The sequence below is a fragment of the Panthera leo genome, chromosome A1, assembly GCF_018350215.1.
Source record: "Panthera leo isolate Ple1 chromosome A1, P.leo_Ple1_pat1.1, whole genome shotgun sequence".
NCBI lineage: Eukaryota > Metazoa > Chordata > Mammalia > Carnivora > Felidae > Panthera > Panthera leo.
In genome coordinates, this window is record NC_056679.1 from 158,519,809 (window position 1) to 158,535,976 (window position 16,168).

The following is a 16,168-nucleotide window of genomic DNA, read 5'->3' on the forward strand; positions in this document are numbered from 1 at the left end:
TGACCATTCTCTCTTCTTACTTTATACTTCCTACTTTTCACTGGACACTTAGCATTTCCCCTTCTCAATTCACAAATATAATTTAATATAATTCCTTTTATTCACCCCCTCTCTTCTTTGTGCTCTTGTTGTCATATTTTTTATTTTTATATATATTAAAAACTTCCCACATATTATTGATTTAAGCAAATAGTTTTAATATATAGTGTTTTAAGGAAATTTGAAGAAGAATAAAATATATACATTTTTTATTTTTAACAACTTACTCATCTTTTCTGGTGTTCTTTCCTTCCTGCAGATCTGAGTTTCTGTCTGGTATCACTTCCCTCAAAGCTTTATAGTATCTTGTAGTGCACATCTGCTTGAGATTAATTTTATCAGCTTTAATTTATTTGAAAGATCTTTGTCTTATTTTTGAGAGATATTTTCTCTGGATATAGAAATCTGAATTGGCAACTTTTTTTTTTTTTTTTCCCCTTTCAGCCCCTTAAAAACATTCTCACATCTTCTGGCCTCCATTATTTTGGTGAAAAGTTAGTACTCTTATTTTTCTCTTGTATGTAACATATTGTTTTTAGGCTTCTTTAAAGATTTGATCTTTGCTTTTTAGCAGTTTGAGTAGCTAGATATGATTTTCTTTGTATTTATTGTCTTTGGAGTTTGATGAGCTTTTCTGACCTGGTAAATAGTGTTTTTCACCAAACGTAATAAAATGTTAACTATTATGTCTTCAAATGTTTTTTCTGCTTTATTTTCAGAGTCTTCTGGGACTCCTATTACATATGTTAGACAATCTGATATTGTCCCACAAATTTCTGATGTTGTGTTCATTTTTCTTGTCTTTTTTTCCTTTGTTTATCAAATTGGTAATTGTTAGTAATCTGTCAAGTTCATGAATTCTTTTTTCTGCTATCTCCAATCTACTATTAAGTCCATTCAGTGAGTTTTTCATTTTAATTTTTGAAACTTCTAGTCCTAGAATTTCCTTTTTTTCTCCGATTGATCCTTTTTCGCAGTTTTAGTTTCTCTGCTGAGATTCTCATCTGTTCATATATTCTCCCTTGTTGTTGTTGTTGTTATTGTTCAAAAATATTTTCCTTTATTTAAGAGATTTTTCAAACAACAGCTCTGAAGTTTTTACTAAATGCAGTATTTGGGCCAACTTAAAGTCAGTCTCTAATGACTTATTTTTTCTTATGGGTCACATTTTTGTTGAATGCCTAGAAATGTTTTTATTATGTATTGGACAGGATTGATACATTGTAGAGATGCTGAATTTTTTTTTCTTTTTAATTTCTCTGCAGTGTTGTTTGTTTTAGTGGCAGTTTAGTTGCTGGCTGATCACCTTGTATAGGTTTGCTAGGGAAGATCTGTGGAAAGCTTTTTTTTCAAGTTTTTTTTCTCAGGCCCCTCTAAGTTAGCACAACTCTTCCCCCAGATTGTTTTTTCCTCATGGTTTTTATTAGGTCTTTAGGGCTTGGTTTTAGACTGTTTTAATGTGGATCTAGAGTTGGTCTTATTCTATGGTGTGCTTTTCCCCTTAAAGTGAAGCCTTTCTGGCATTTCAAATTGATGTGCAGAATGTTAATGAGTTCTCTTTCTTCAGGTTGGGTTAAACTGGCAATGTTTGCCTATGCTGCTTGACCTCTAGTATTTCTATTCCATATTAACCTCATTACAGATACTCTTTTGTAAGCCTTATGTAGTTACTTACACTCAGCATTGGTTGAGGATTCTCAGGGAACCCCTGTACAAACTTCTGTGGTCCTCACTCTGTGCATTTCCATCCTCTCTAGTGTCCTGTCTCTGCCACTAGCCCTGCTCTGCTTGGACTCCAGCTCACTATACTACAATTAGAAAATTGTCCCAAGGCAGAAAGCCAAGCAAATGTAGCCTCGCAGTATTGCTCGTTTATCCAGTAGCTAAAAATAGTTGCATTATTTTGTCCAGTTTAATAGTCATTTATGAGAGGAAGAAAAGTCTGGTACCAATTACTGTGTCATATTGGAAGTGGAAATCTCCCACAGCATTTTTATATGTGTTAAAATGAACTTTAGAGATAGCTTGAAAGGGAAAATTAAATCTTAGTCTCTCTTAGAACTAAATAAAGTGAGCTTATGTTGCTTATGAACTGACCATTTCTCTCTGATCTTTCTGCCTCCCACCCCTAGTCTCCCATTCACTGCTGTCTTCTCTATTCACAAGAGACACAAAGAGGGAGAGGGGAACAGAAGAAAGACCTTACATGGACCGTGCGTCCTAGGTTGTGACCTTGGGCCTGTCAAATGGAAAATTAAATGTGGTTTTGAAGCAGTACTATGTAAAAGTAGAAATGCATATAGGACTTTCTCTGTTAATATTTTATGACACTGCTCATACATTGAAGTGTAAGCAAACAGGATGTGTCAGGGAAAGGAGCTACTGAGAACATCTTTAAAATTTGTCTCTTAGTGTCTACTCTTCAGATTCTGGTGAGAAGATGATATATCTAGATTTGTAACTTAACATGAGCATTGTGATTAATAGGAAGAAGTTTTCTTTGAGTGCATCTGTGGCGGGGGTCAGGGGATTAGGTAATGTTTTGTCAGATTAGATCCATACAGAAAAATCACTGTTCTTGTTCTGAATTCTAGTTGTTTTCTTGCCTTTTTAGTATTAAACTTTAAAAAAATAAAATATCTTTTTGATAGTCGAGGATTGCTTATTGGGGAAATAGTTATGTTATTTGATAATTAGTCGTCACTTCAGAAATTTAATGACGTTTTCCCTTTGGAAGTGATCTAGAAAATATAAATGTTGTCTCATGCTTGGAGCTTTCAGCTCTGTTTAAATATGTCTGAGAGGCCTCAGAAGAAGCATAATTCTTTATTGTTAAGGCCCAATTTGAATATAGCAAGTTGCTATAATACCTAATTGAATATAGCAATCTTGCATCTTCCCAAAAAGCCTTATTGAAATTAGGCCTATTCTTTTAAATTTGTTTTGGCTTGTTGATTTCAAAATATACCCCATTTCATTTCATTTTCTCAGAAAATGTGATGGTAGTTTAAAGGGATTAAAGTTTGTGGGAAGTTTTCTTGTTTTAATTCAAGTTGCTCACCATGTTGTTTGCCATAGCTTTACTTTTTCTGGTGTTTTCTAAATTGAACCCCTCATTTAATCATTTTCTCTCTTGCCAGCACCTTCTATGCATTTTCCTTGTAGCTTCTTACCACATCCTCTCTACATATTTAACCCTGGATTAACCCATCTGCTGTCTCTACTCTTTAAAAATATTTTCCATTTATATTTTCCATTTTAAATTGTGGTAAAATACACATACATTTTTTTTTTTTTCTTTTAGACTTGGGCTGGTGAGTACTGCTAAAAGGCATTTATGGAGACTGGTAGTATGAGAAGTTCTACTGCACTTACTGACCTTCTCAGCCATAGCTTGTCCTTCGGTCAACTTTCCCTGGTCCTCTGCCTAAGCTTTTGTACTTTATTTTCCTCCGTAAGCCACCTATCGTTCCCCACAACTGCCTTCGGGCAGATGGCCTTGATTCCTCTGTCACAGAGAACATGGAGGCTCTCTGCTGTTCACATCCTCAGTTTTCCATGCTCTTGTACATGCTTCTTCTCTGTCTTCACCTTCTGTCTCCCAGGTTCAGAGGAGAAGTGCCTAGTTCTCACCCAGGTTAATCTCTCTCCCGGAGTTTTTGTGGTATCTTCCCATCCCTGTGGGATGTTATTCTAACATTTCCTCTCATCTACTCATCCACCTGCATGTTTTGTCATTCTTTACTTTTCCTTCATGCTTAAGTTATTCCCATCTTAAACACAGACAAACGAACAAACAAAAAAACAAAAGGACTTTTCTCTGTGCCATATTATCTTTTAGTTTGACCCTATGTTTTTTTTCTTGATACACAACTGTGTACCTTGAAAGAATAGTCTGCAGCCCTTGCCTTCCCATGTAGATTTTCCATTCTTTGGGCTGTTAGGCTTCCATTTCCACTATTCCATTGAAGGTGCTTTATGAAAGTCGCTGGTTCCCTAGTTGCCAAATCTCATAACCTCTCTAGGCCTCATTTTACTTGATGTTTCAAAGACAGTTAATGCTGACCACTTCCTTCATGAAAACTTCCTTTGTTTTTTGGGATATTACTGTCCTAATTTTCTTACCTCTAGTAAATTCCTTCTTACTCTCCTCTTTTGCCCCTCTTCCTCTGCCCACCTCTTCAATGCTCATACTCTCTGACTCTTACCTCCCTCCCTCTCAGTAGTCTCATTCATCTGCACGGTTTTCATTATGTATACAGAGGTGATTCTGAAATCTGAATCTTCCCCATAAATCCCTGTTTTGAGACCAGATCCATATAACATAGTCCTCATAACAGGCCTAGAAAATAGTAATGTTTTTCACATTTATGGGTGAGGAAATTGAAGCTAAGGGATATTTGTAACCCATTTGAGATCAAGCAGTCAGTGGAAGAGGCAGGACTTGAAGTTCTTTCTAAAATTAGGTGTTTATAATATGCCATTAATCAAACATCTCCATCCGGCTGACAGATGTATTAAATACATCGTATCCCATACCAAATGCCATCCTATAACTGTTCTCACTACACCGCCCCCCACCCCCCCCCAAAAAAAAAGAACACCAAGAGAGAGAATTTGGAAACCTATATTATCAATCTCCGTGAATGGCATTCTTTCTTCCAGTTATCCAAGCCAGAATGTATATTGGGAATTGACATAGACTTCCTCCTGTCAGTCCATCTTACAGAACTGTCTGGCCCAAGGGAGCATCAATTCCTTGGTATTCTCTTTTTTTTAACATGACTTGTAATCATTCCCTCCTTTTTACTTCTGCTGTCATAATTGAGAACTTCATATCGACCTGGATTGCTATTACAGTTACATTGCTTCCCATTGTCAAGCCATTGCTTCCCAAGTTATGTGAGCCGAAGAATCAAGGTTGTTTTTTAATTTTTAACCTGTAGCATAAATTTTGTAGCATTTAAAAAATGAATCATTTTTTAATGATGAAAGACATCATTAAAAAAGACATGCAAATTATAAGCTTCATTTTTTAAATGATTAAATTTGGCAGACATAAAATTATTGACAGATTGCTATAAAACTTTTTTTTTTAACATTTATTTATTTTTGATATAGAGAGACAGAGGAGGAGAGGAGAGGGAGGGGAGGGGCAGAGAGAGAGGGATACACAAAATCCGAAGTAGGCTCCAGGCTCTGAGCTGTCAGCACAGAGCCCGATGCGGGGCTTGAACTCACAAACCACAAGATAATGACCTGAGCCAAAGTCGGACGCTCAACCGACTGAACGACCCAGGCGCCCCAGATTGCTATAAAACTTTTTAAATGTTAGTTGTCCACATGTATCCTGTCACAGGTAGATAACAGTTTGTGGATTGACACTGATTCACAGACAACATAGGAGAGCACCAGTTCATGGTATCTAATGAAAAGAAATGTCTTCAGTTTTCTTAGATTATTACCACATGGGCCTACATTGTTTAAAACTGAAAAATTTCAACTAGGACATTCTTTGTTTTTTGCTTATAGATAGCATGTATATGTGGATTTAAGAGGTTTTAGAAAATTTCCTGTTTCTATAGGATTCCTTCTTCCTATACAAATAACATCCCATTAGAGCAATGAGTAATCATGTTACATTGTATACAATTTAAGGTTAAGATCGAAGTACTGACGAAAGAATCCAAAGCAGCATTTTCTTAAATGGGCTTGAAGTACAATCTTCATGGGTTACCTATTAACAAGAGTGATTTCCCCTGGTTTGGTGTATTTAACTTGATACTGTACACATATGCAAAAGTCTGCCACCAATGTGCAGTAAATTATACCAGAGGAGGTGATGTATTCCAGTTCTAAAAGATTAAAATTCTACACAAGTATTAATCTTCATGGGTGATAAATAATAAAAGTAACTTATTTGGATTTGGCAGATGTCTGACAATCCCTATCAAAAGATTTGAAGTAAATGAAATGCAAACAGGAGATGCTAAAATGGTTACACAGTAGAATACCCCTGGGCTTTAAACAAGGCTTTGCTGAGGAATCAAAACACATAAAAAACAAAGTTCTAAGGGGGTATGGATTCAGGAATGGGTGTGCTCTACATATAACTGAGATTATACCTAGAATTAGTTTAGAAATTCATTAAATAAAACCATACTGTGCAGACCTCATTGTTGTCTACATCACATCTCACACAGAACAAAACACATGGGCAAATGTTAAGACAACATACTTTTCTCTTATGAGGTTAAAAAAAAAAAAACAAAGTCAGTAAAAGCCTTTTAGACATCTTGAAAAAACAAATTAAGCAACTACTCTTCAGCATATGCCAGGACTAAAAACTACCACAGAAAATTTCTAACCATTACGAGTTCATTAAGAGTTAAAAAAAAATTAAGTTCAACTATAACAATATTTGCTCTGATAATGAAGTAGATGATGCCCAAACACAACCATCAGAACAAAACAAAACTTTGTCATGAGAAGTAGGGGCACTATCTGACGTTTAAGAGATTAAATTCCTAAGGCGGTATGTTATATAATCACTCTTCTTCCATTTCTAGGTCATTCACAGGAGGTGGAAAAATGGCAGCTTGCTAAACCCACACCTAGAATGTAACCAAAAGTTTTATTCAAAGAAAAATTTTTTTAAGTTTATTTATTTTGAGAGATAAAGAGAGCATGGGCGTGAATGGGGCAGGGGCAGAGAGGGGGGGGGGGGATCCCAAGTGGCTCCACACTGTCAGCACACAGCTGGACATGGGACTTGACCTCAGGGACCATGAGCTGAAATCAAGAGTTGGGTGCTTAACCAACTGACCCACCCAGGTGCCCCGGGAAATTAGTATTTAGTCTCAGCTGCCTTTTTTTGTTACTAGCCTGCTTATTTAGCTTTCTTATTTCATGACTGTGGTATACTTTTATCTATGCTTAAGTTTCTAATGGATGATAAAAGAAAATTATAAGCATCTTATTTAATTCAGTAACTCCATGATGGAAATAAGCCTTAGTGTTAAAAGAATTCTTAGTTTAAATGTGGTTTTGCTTGTAGACATTTTATTATGAGATTTTTTTTTTCTAACTCTGCCTTGTCCTTGTGTTTTGGTTGTTTAGATCTGCTTCAGCTCCCCAGGAATATGATTGAAAACAGCATGTTTGAGGAAGAACCAGATGTGGTGGATTTAGCCAAAGAGCCCTGTTTACATCCTCTAGAGCCTGATGAGGTGGAATATGAGCCCCGGGGTTCAAGACTGCTGGTGCGGGGTCTTGGTGAGCATGAGATGGATGAGGACGAAGAGGATTATGAGTCATCTGCAAAACTGCTGGGCATGTCCTTCATGAACAGAAGCTCAGGCCTTCGGAACAGTGCAACTGGCTACAGGCCGAGCCCAGATGGGACTTGTTCGGTACCCTCTGCGAGGACCATGGCGATCTGTGTTTTTCTTATTGTGGTTGCCGTTTCTATAATCATGGTGATTTATTTACTACCCAGATGTACTTTTACCAAAGAAGGCTGCCATAAAAAAAACCAATCAATGGGACTAATTCAGCCAGTTGCGACAAATGGAAAGTTGTTTCCGTGGGCACAAGTCAGGCTTCCCACCGCCATTATGCCACTACGCTATGAACTTAACCTACACCCAAACCTAACCTCGATGACATTCAGGGGTTCTGTGACAATTTCACTTCAGGCTCTTCAGGCCACGTGGAATATCGTTCTTCACAGTACAGGCCATAATATTTCAAGAGTGACCTTTATGTCAGCAGTTTCAAGCCAAGAAAAACAAGTTGAGGTCTTGGAATACCCATTTCATGAACAAATTGCAATTGTTGCCCCTGAAGCTCTTCTTGAAGGACACAATTATACCTTGAAGATAGAGTATTCGGCAAATATATCTACTTCTTACTGTGGGTTCTATGGAATCTCCTATACAGATGAAAGTAATGAGAAAAAGTATGTAGCCCTCTTAAATGGTTCTACTTCTTTGCTCTGTGAAGACTTCTTTAATGTGGATTCCTTTGCCCATACCAGATATGTTAACTGGAATTTTTTTTTTAATTTAGGAGGTTATGTGCAAAATAGAATGGTGATTTGGAAGCATCTACTATTTCTTTTTTAGTCAAAGCCTTGAGCACCTATCATGCTCATATATGTCATATATTATGTTAGGAGTGGGATATGCTGATGGAAGGAAATTGATAAAGATTTTTATCAGTTACATTCTCTATCACCACAACTTAAGTTATTTTGAGCTTTTCGTATCTTAGATGAATGTAGTTTTCAGTCCCTTAACAATATCTCAATGGGAATCAAAGAAGAAAAGAAGAGTATGGATAATTCTTTAAGATCTATTTTCCTAATGTGCAGAACTTTTAGGGGGTGCTTATTGAGATGGAGAAAGAGGGCAGGAAGAACTGTTGTATGCTTACATATATCATTTTTAGTGTCCTTAATATTTGCTATTCATTAAAAAAAGTCACTCTATTTTGGATTTCTGATGGAATTTAAAAAAATCTAGGACAGACTTAATTTAGTTTAAAAAAAGTGACTTAAAAGTATTCTCGCTATTTATGTATTTTACACTTTAATCTTAGTATTCATAGAATGTTTCTGGAATTTGAGTTTCTGGAAAGATGCAGTGCGCACTGTATACAGGTTATTCATAAGTAGCAATAATACCATTTCTCTGGTGTACACAAAGTCCTTAATAGATGTGCTTAATTTTGCTGGCGCATTCCCTCATATTACTTTGTATACCAGTTTGTGAATTACTGAAGCTGGCCATTTGGCAAATGTATGTTTATGTATTGAGAAAAATAGAAATGAATATTTTAAATCTAAAGGAACTTGTTTGATCCTTCTTAAATGAAGAAAGAAAAAACAAGATCTGTACAGCTATTCAGATAAATAATTTTTTTCTCGGGGTGCCTGGGTGGCTCAGTCGGTTAAGTGACTGACTTCAGCTCAGGTCATGATCTCACAGTTCGTGAGTTTGAGCCCTGCATTGGGCTCTGTGCTGACAGCTCAGAGCCTGGAGCCTGCTTCGGATTCTGTGTCTCCCTCTCTCTCTGACCCTCCCCTGTTCATGCTCTCTCTCTGTGTCTAAAAAACAAAAATAAACATTAAAAACAAATTTTAAAAAATAATAATTTTTTTCTCTTTGCCTTTACTTAAAAAATGGCATGCTGGCTCTTGCATGAGATCTAACGTTAAAAGCAAATTTGTAATTATACTGGCAGCCCATGGCTTCTTGGCTTTACTTCTCCTTTTATAATCTTCATCAGCTCTAAGAATTAGAGGATATACGTAAAAACAATGCAAACACACCTTTAAGACAAATCCAGTAGTCACCTCTTTGAATCATTATTGCTCTTGGAGTCCCTTGAGTCTACTCCTACTGTATAATGGAAGGAATAAATGTATGACAAAGAAAGCTGATTTTGGGTATGGTCACTTGTTGACTCTTGCCACGGGCTATATTGAGTTGTGGAAAATTCTAGAAAAATAGAGAAGACAATCCCTTAAAAATAAAAAATAGAATGCTTCTAACAAGTGTTTTTAAAATGTTTATTTATTTATTTTTGAAACAGAGGAGAGAGAGAAAGTGTGAGCTGGGGAGGGGCAGAGAGAGGGAGAGAGAGAATCCCAAGCATGCCCCACACTGTCATTGTAGAGCCCGACATGGGACTCTGTCTCACAAACCATGAGATCATGACCAGAGCTGAAATCAAGAGTTGGATACTTAACTGACAGAGCCACCCAGGTGCCCCAGCAAGTGTTTTTAAATCTATTAAAACAAATTAGTTTGTAAAACTCTGCTGTTATAGAAAGTATATAAATCTGTTAACCTGACTGCTTCAGCCAAATGAGTGTCCCACATAATTATATATCTTCATGGAAGATAAATTTGAGAAGATTATTTATGCCTTTCAAGGTGTCTGAAAACTTGAATTCAAAACAATTTTTTGCCTTTCTCCAAATTTTGCATAGTTTTGCATAGTTCTGTTAGAGAAATTTTTTGTACCCCCTCCACCAAGTATAATAAGAATAATTAAATAAGTAGATAAAAGAATTAGGGATATATTCCTTATTGATAGGGAAATCAGAGTATATGTAAATATCAACCATGTATTTGTGGTAAGGGAACTTTACCTACGTTATTTAAGAGGGGAAATGGCCAGTGACCTTGGAGTTTAGTCTAGAAGTTGTTGATGATATACTTAAGATTCTAGATAATAAACTGATGCTGAAAGAACTAGTAAACAATTTAGGATAGGGATGTGTTTTCTTTGTCCTTCAGTCTCTCAATGCCTTTTTTTGAACACTTCAAGCATCTTCTTAACTGGCTTCTAATCTTACCACTGCTTTCCCCTCCTCTTGCCACCATCTTCCACACTGCTGCTAGACTCATACTTCTAGAGTACAGATCTAACCATATTGGTCTTTGGTTTGAGAGCCTTCACACTTCCTCTTTTCTGATAAGATTTAGTTCAAGATTCTTCCAGCTCTGGCCCTTGTTTTATCTCATAGCCCTCACCTGCTACAATAAGCTTCATGTGCACTTTCCTGAATTCCAGTGATAATAATAGCCCATATTTACTGAGAACTCAAGTGCTAGAAACTGTTTGAAGCATTTTATATGTTTAATCTTTTATCCTGTCAAACCCATTAAGAGGTGGATGTTAATATTTTATTCATTTTACAGATAAAAAAGCAGAGCATAAATAATATGGTTATCAGGTAGGAGGGGGGAACTCAAACTCAAACTCATTTTAACCCCATTCTTAACCCCACTATGATGTACTGCCTCCCTAGTTCACACTACCCATTGTTCATTTATTTACCTATTGTTATTCCCAGTGGTTAGAATTCTCTTATGTGAAGCCTGGCTAATTCATGATTGTCTTCAGCACTACTGGAGGTAGTGCTCAAACTGCAGCTAATATTTCTGAAAGCAAAGGAAGTCACTAATGAAAGAATAAGCTTCAAGGTATTCAGCATAGATAAGATAGATTATAAGTATCCTGAAGCAGCAGCCTTCTCAAAGAGACTTATGTAAAATAGTTAATAGTGCATCTCTTTCAAAAATAACTTAAGATTGTCTTTGCCTCAGAACATTATGATCCAGTTTTTATCCAAAGTGATCGTCTAAATAGACTTTTTATATGAATGGTATAGATATCATTAAACTTTATCCCCTGGTCCCTTGTGGCCCTCTTTCACAATTTTCTATTAACTAGGTAAGAATTGGGGAATGGAGTGAAGAAATTGAATATTAGCAACATGGCATGTTTAAATTGTTTCATATATGTTGATTGCTATCTTTCATGTAGTTTACTCGATAGAAACAGTTATTTTGGCAAATTCTTATCAGGAAAACACAATATTGAGTGTGGATGAGGAGTTATGACTGTCTAGCATTTATAATAAACATCTATGTTGGCAATTGTGGCATACAAGTAGTTTTTATTTTGAATAGTCTTATTTGATTCTAACAAGACCCCTAGGTGTTTGGCAGAGGATCCTACTCAGTCCTAATTTAATAAATAAGGAGGGCGCGGGGTGGCTTAGTAGGTTATGGGTCCAACTTCAGCTCAGGTCATCATGATCTTGCGGTCTGTGAGTTTGAGCCTTCCATCGGGCTCTGTGCTGACAGCTCAGAGCCTGGAGCCTGCTTTGGATTCTGTGTCTCCCTCTCTCTCTCCCTCCCTCCCTCACTCACACTCTGTCTCTGTCTCTCAGAAATGACTAAATGTCAAAAATATTTTTTTTAAATAAGGAAATTGAGGTGTGTATTACTGATTTGCCTGAACTCCTATGGCTGGTAAAGTGCAGGGTTTGGGTCTTCTTACTTCAAATCCCACACTCTTTTCTGTCTGTCTTTTAAAAGTGGAAACTAAGCCCTAAGCAAGCTAGGCCATCTTGTCCAGGGTGGTGGTTGTATATGTGCCATATTGACCAGTACCTGAAATATGCACAACAGGGCCACACTTGCCCTGATTATTCTATGGCCATGTTTGGATGATTTCCCCAATGCAGATCTGTTTTATTCCTCTGTTTAATTAGAAATCTGATTTTCTCCTCTTTTTTTTATGCTTTTCTCTCAGTTTTTTAAAAAGTTTATTTGTGTATTTATTTTGAGAGAGAAAGAGAGCATGTGTAAGTGGGGTAGGGGCAGAGAGAGAGGGAGAGAGAGAATCCCAAGCAGACTCTGCACTTTCAGCGCAGAGCCAGATGTGGGACTCAAGTTCACTAACAGTGAGATTATGACCTGAGCCTAAATCAAGAGTCAGACGCTTACCTGACTGAGCCACCCAGGCACCCTCTCCCAACTTTTAATGTAAGACTTCCATATGAGTTAAATTCTCGAATGTTATTGCTGTTCTGTAGGAGAGGGAGGAAGTTTTTTTTATTCATTTCTGAAAAGCTTGAAGGAAACAAACATACTATAGAGTAGCTAGTTTTTTTAGTCTTCATGAAAGTTTAAGTAGTAAGTTTAAGGTTTAATGTTGTGAAGCCAGGGTCTGTACAGGTGATTAATGGCAATTAATGACCACCCTTCATAGTGATCATCCATCTGAAACCTTTTTAAGACCAGTTGTAGGCTACCTTTGTGGCTTCATCTCCAGCCATCTTGGACAGCCACCTCCTGTCCCTGAGTATCCATCACTGTCTTTCCTTGTGCTTTCTACTCTTTCTAGAGTATACTTTCTTCCCTTCTCTACCTTTTCAAATATTCTTCATTTTTTAAAATTCTCTTCAAAAGTTTGTCACCAGTTTCCATATAGTATCTCAACTGCCAGTCAGAATTTGTTTCCTATCCTTTATTTCCACTGCTTTGTTTTCAATATTAATGACATGATTTGCAGCCTGCAGGTTTCTGTTCATCATATAACCTAGGTCTCTCCCAGTTGATTGCAGATCCTTTGATGACTGGGATTATACCATGTTTATCTTAGTATCACTAGTACTTGGCAGGATACCTTGAATAGTAGGTGCTCAATAACTACTGGATGAATTTGCATTTGTTTTAGGTACTTTGCAGCAACTCAGTTTGAACCCCTGGCAGCAAGATCTGCTTTTCCTTGTTTTGATGAACCAGGATTTAAAGCCACATTTATCATCAGGATCATAAGGGATGAGCAATATACTGCTTTATCAAATATGCCTAAGGTACTGTTCTGTTCCTTAATGTAAAATCCTTGAGTGGGTCTCTTTCTTTGTTATAAATATTTGAATTCCTCTTTGTGATACTGTTGAGAATGAGTAAAATCATGTATATTCTTATCCTTTCTTAAAATACTTAAATAGAAGTTAAAATATATGTTAGAATTAATTGAGAAGTCAGCTCAAGGAGCACTTGAAGAAAGAGTAAGGCCTGCTCAATATGCATTGTGTGGGCAGGAAATATGAAGTATGTGCTGTATATGAAAGGTATGCAAATACTAATACTATATGAACTAGTACTAAAAATCACAGTGATGTTTTCTGAGACTTGATGAATTTGCCGTTCTAAATAGTGGTGCATGATAATGTTGAATCATGATTGACCTTGGTGTTTTATTGGTTATTGAAAAATCAGTATTCTAACGTGGAGGCTTAACAAGAACGTAAACCTCTTTCTTGGATGTAAATTCTGTGCGGGAGGCAATGGGGACAAAACCAAGCAGAATTGTTTTTATGCTAGACAGAACTTAGGGTTGTTTTTTTTTTTTTCATGACACCTGAGTGGCCATGTGGAATCTGATGGGAGCCTCTCAGAACCCATGTGGCTAGGGGAGAGGAGTAGCCACGTCTAACAGACTGTGGAGTCAACCTTTGTAGGCAGGCGAGGATGTGATCTGTCCTTCAATAGGGACATCACTTCAGCAGCTCCAGTCCTAGCCCTACTCTTCACCTTAATCTTCCTCTAAAAGAGGTGAGATGCCTACTTGCCTAGTATCCCCAAACATATCTTAATTCATGGTCAGAAAATCTTGGAAGGCTTCTCTAATCTTGTGTCTACTACATACTGCATAGTGACTTACCACCTTTGATCCCACTAAGCCTTCTTGGGGTCATCACCATGGTACTTTAATTTTTTTTTTTAATGTTTATTTTTGAGACAGAGACAGAGCATGAGTGGGGGAGGGGCAGAGAGAGAGAGGGAGACACAGAATCCGAAGCAGGCTCCGGTCTCTGAGCTGCCAGCACAGATCCCAAGCAGGTCATGATCTCACAAACCGTGAGATCATGACCTGAGCCAAAGTTGGACGCTCAGCCGACTGAGCCACCCAGGGCACCCCAACATGGTACTTTAAAAGCTGTTTCAGATCTTTCAGAGGAATATTCTAACTGTAGCTCCTTCTTCTGTGTTTGTAGCAGTAGAGTGGAACGCTCCTATGTCATAAGGAAGGATTTTGGTTTTGATGGTATTTTAAAAGGAAGAAACAGAACCACTGTTATTTATCTTCTCTAAGTTATGTTTATTTAAAACCGTCTTTTGAAACTAAAAATTCCTTAAAGATTTTCACTGTATTCAGTGTATTTTTTCTTTTTTCTTTTAGAGAGAGAGAGAGAGCAAGCAGGGGAGAGAGCCAGAGAGAGGGAGGGAGAGAGAGAGGGAGAGAGAGAATCTTAAGCAGGCTCCACGCTTACTGCCAAGCCTGACACAGGGCTCTATCCCACAACCCTAAGGTCATGACCTGAGGTGAGATCAAGAGTTGGATGCTCAACCAACTGAACTACCCAGGCACCCCTACTCAGTATATTTTCATGATAAGCGATGACAGAACAGAATGAGAGGAAAGGTCATTCTCTGTTTGGAGAAAGAGTCATGTTCTCTTATGCTGAGAAATTAAAATATGTCAACATCTTCACTACTCATTTTGTATTTGAATTTTTAATTTCTTAGTTTATTAAGTCATTTATTACCATAATTACAGAACTGTTATCATTTCCCATTGCTTGTAGAATTCATCAATCATTATGGAAGATGGACTTGTTCAGGATGAGTTTTCTGAGAGTGTGAAAATGAGCACTTACCTGGTTGCATTCATTGTTGGGGAGATGAAGAACCTGAGTCAGGACGTAAATGGAACCCTGGTATGTTGTTTTGGTAATTGTCTCAAAAGCCTGTTTCACAAGAGGTTAAAAGGAATTCTTTGATGATTTCTGGAAATGGAAAACAAGCTTTTGGATCACAACTCTGACATTTTATGCCAGAAATGTTACTTTTTGCTTATATTTAGTTTTGTTAATTGAATACCTAAAAGTCAATAATATTCAAGTTTTCTTTAATTATGTTTCTAAAAGAGAATTCCAGTAAGACAATATATGTATAACAAAGATTCTATAACTGTGCTGTACAATATGGTGGTTATTGGCTTTATGTGGTTTTTAACATTTAAATTAATTAAAATTAGATGACAGCATCATGGTTGAATAAGGTATCCCTCATTCATGTCCTCCCATGCCAACAACAATAATTTGACATCCAGCCATGGACAAAAATGCCTTTGTGGAAGCTGTGGGATCCAGCACTGAATGCCAAATGACCTGGGAGGCCTCTTTTGCACCTATGCATCAGGTACTAGGCATACAGACCTTGGTCCTGGCTGTGGGCCCTGTGAAACATCTCTTAGCCCTCTTGGCTATGGTGTGGGAGCACCTGAAAATACTGTCTTAGACAGTAACACCTGGAGAAAATAGCCTTTGTGGAAGTCCACATTTCTAGCCAAAAAGTTCAGCACTCCGTTGGAGAAAAAAAGAAATACAAGTTTGGATGCATTGGTGAGGGCAGTTAGATAAGACTGGAGGAGGTGACTGCCATGTCAAATGTGAAGACATTAACACGAAACTTCAAAGAACATGAAAAGTCCAGAAAATATGACAACACCAAAGGATCACAAACATCTTCCAGTAAACAATCTCAAAGACATGGAGATCTGCAATTTTCCCATTAAAGAACTCAAAGTAACTGTTTTAAGGAAACTTAATGAACTACAAGAAAACACAAAAAGACAATTCAGTGGAATCAAGAAGCAATACATGAACAAAATGAGAAGTTTTAACAAAGAAATCATAAAAAGAAACTAAAGAAATTCAGGGGCTGAAAAATACAATGAATGGAATGAAAAAAAA

The 16,168-nt window shown here is 37.1% G+C and overlaps 1 protein-coding gene across 5 annotated transcripts in view; it reads left to right on the top strand.

Moving 5' to 3' along the window:
• Window positions 1-16,168, top strand: part of LOC122223115 (leucyl and cystinyl aminopeptidase) — a 101,203-nt gene that overhangs the window by 27,131 nt on the left and 57,904 nt on the right. For all 5 annotated transcript variants that reach the window (XM_042944264.1, XM_042944273.1, XR_006204057.1 and 2 more), the window contains 3 exons: window positions 7,159-7,999; window positions 13,081-13,219; window positions 14,999-15,130. In XM_042944264.1, the coding sequence (XP_042800198.1) occupies window positions 7,159-7,999; window positions 13,081-13,219; window positions 14,999-15,130 (1,112 nt within the window). Of the gene's footprint in view, window positions 1-7,158; window positions 8,000-13,080; window positions 13,220-14,998; window positions 15,131-16,168 lie in introns of those variants that run through there.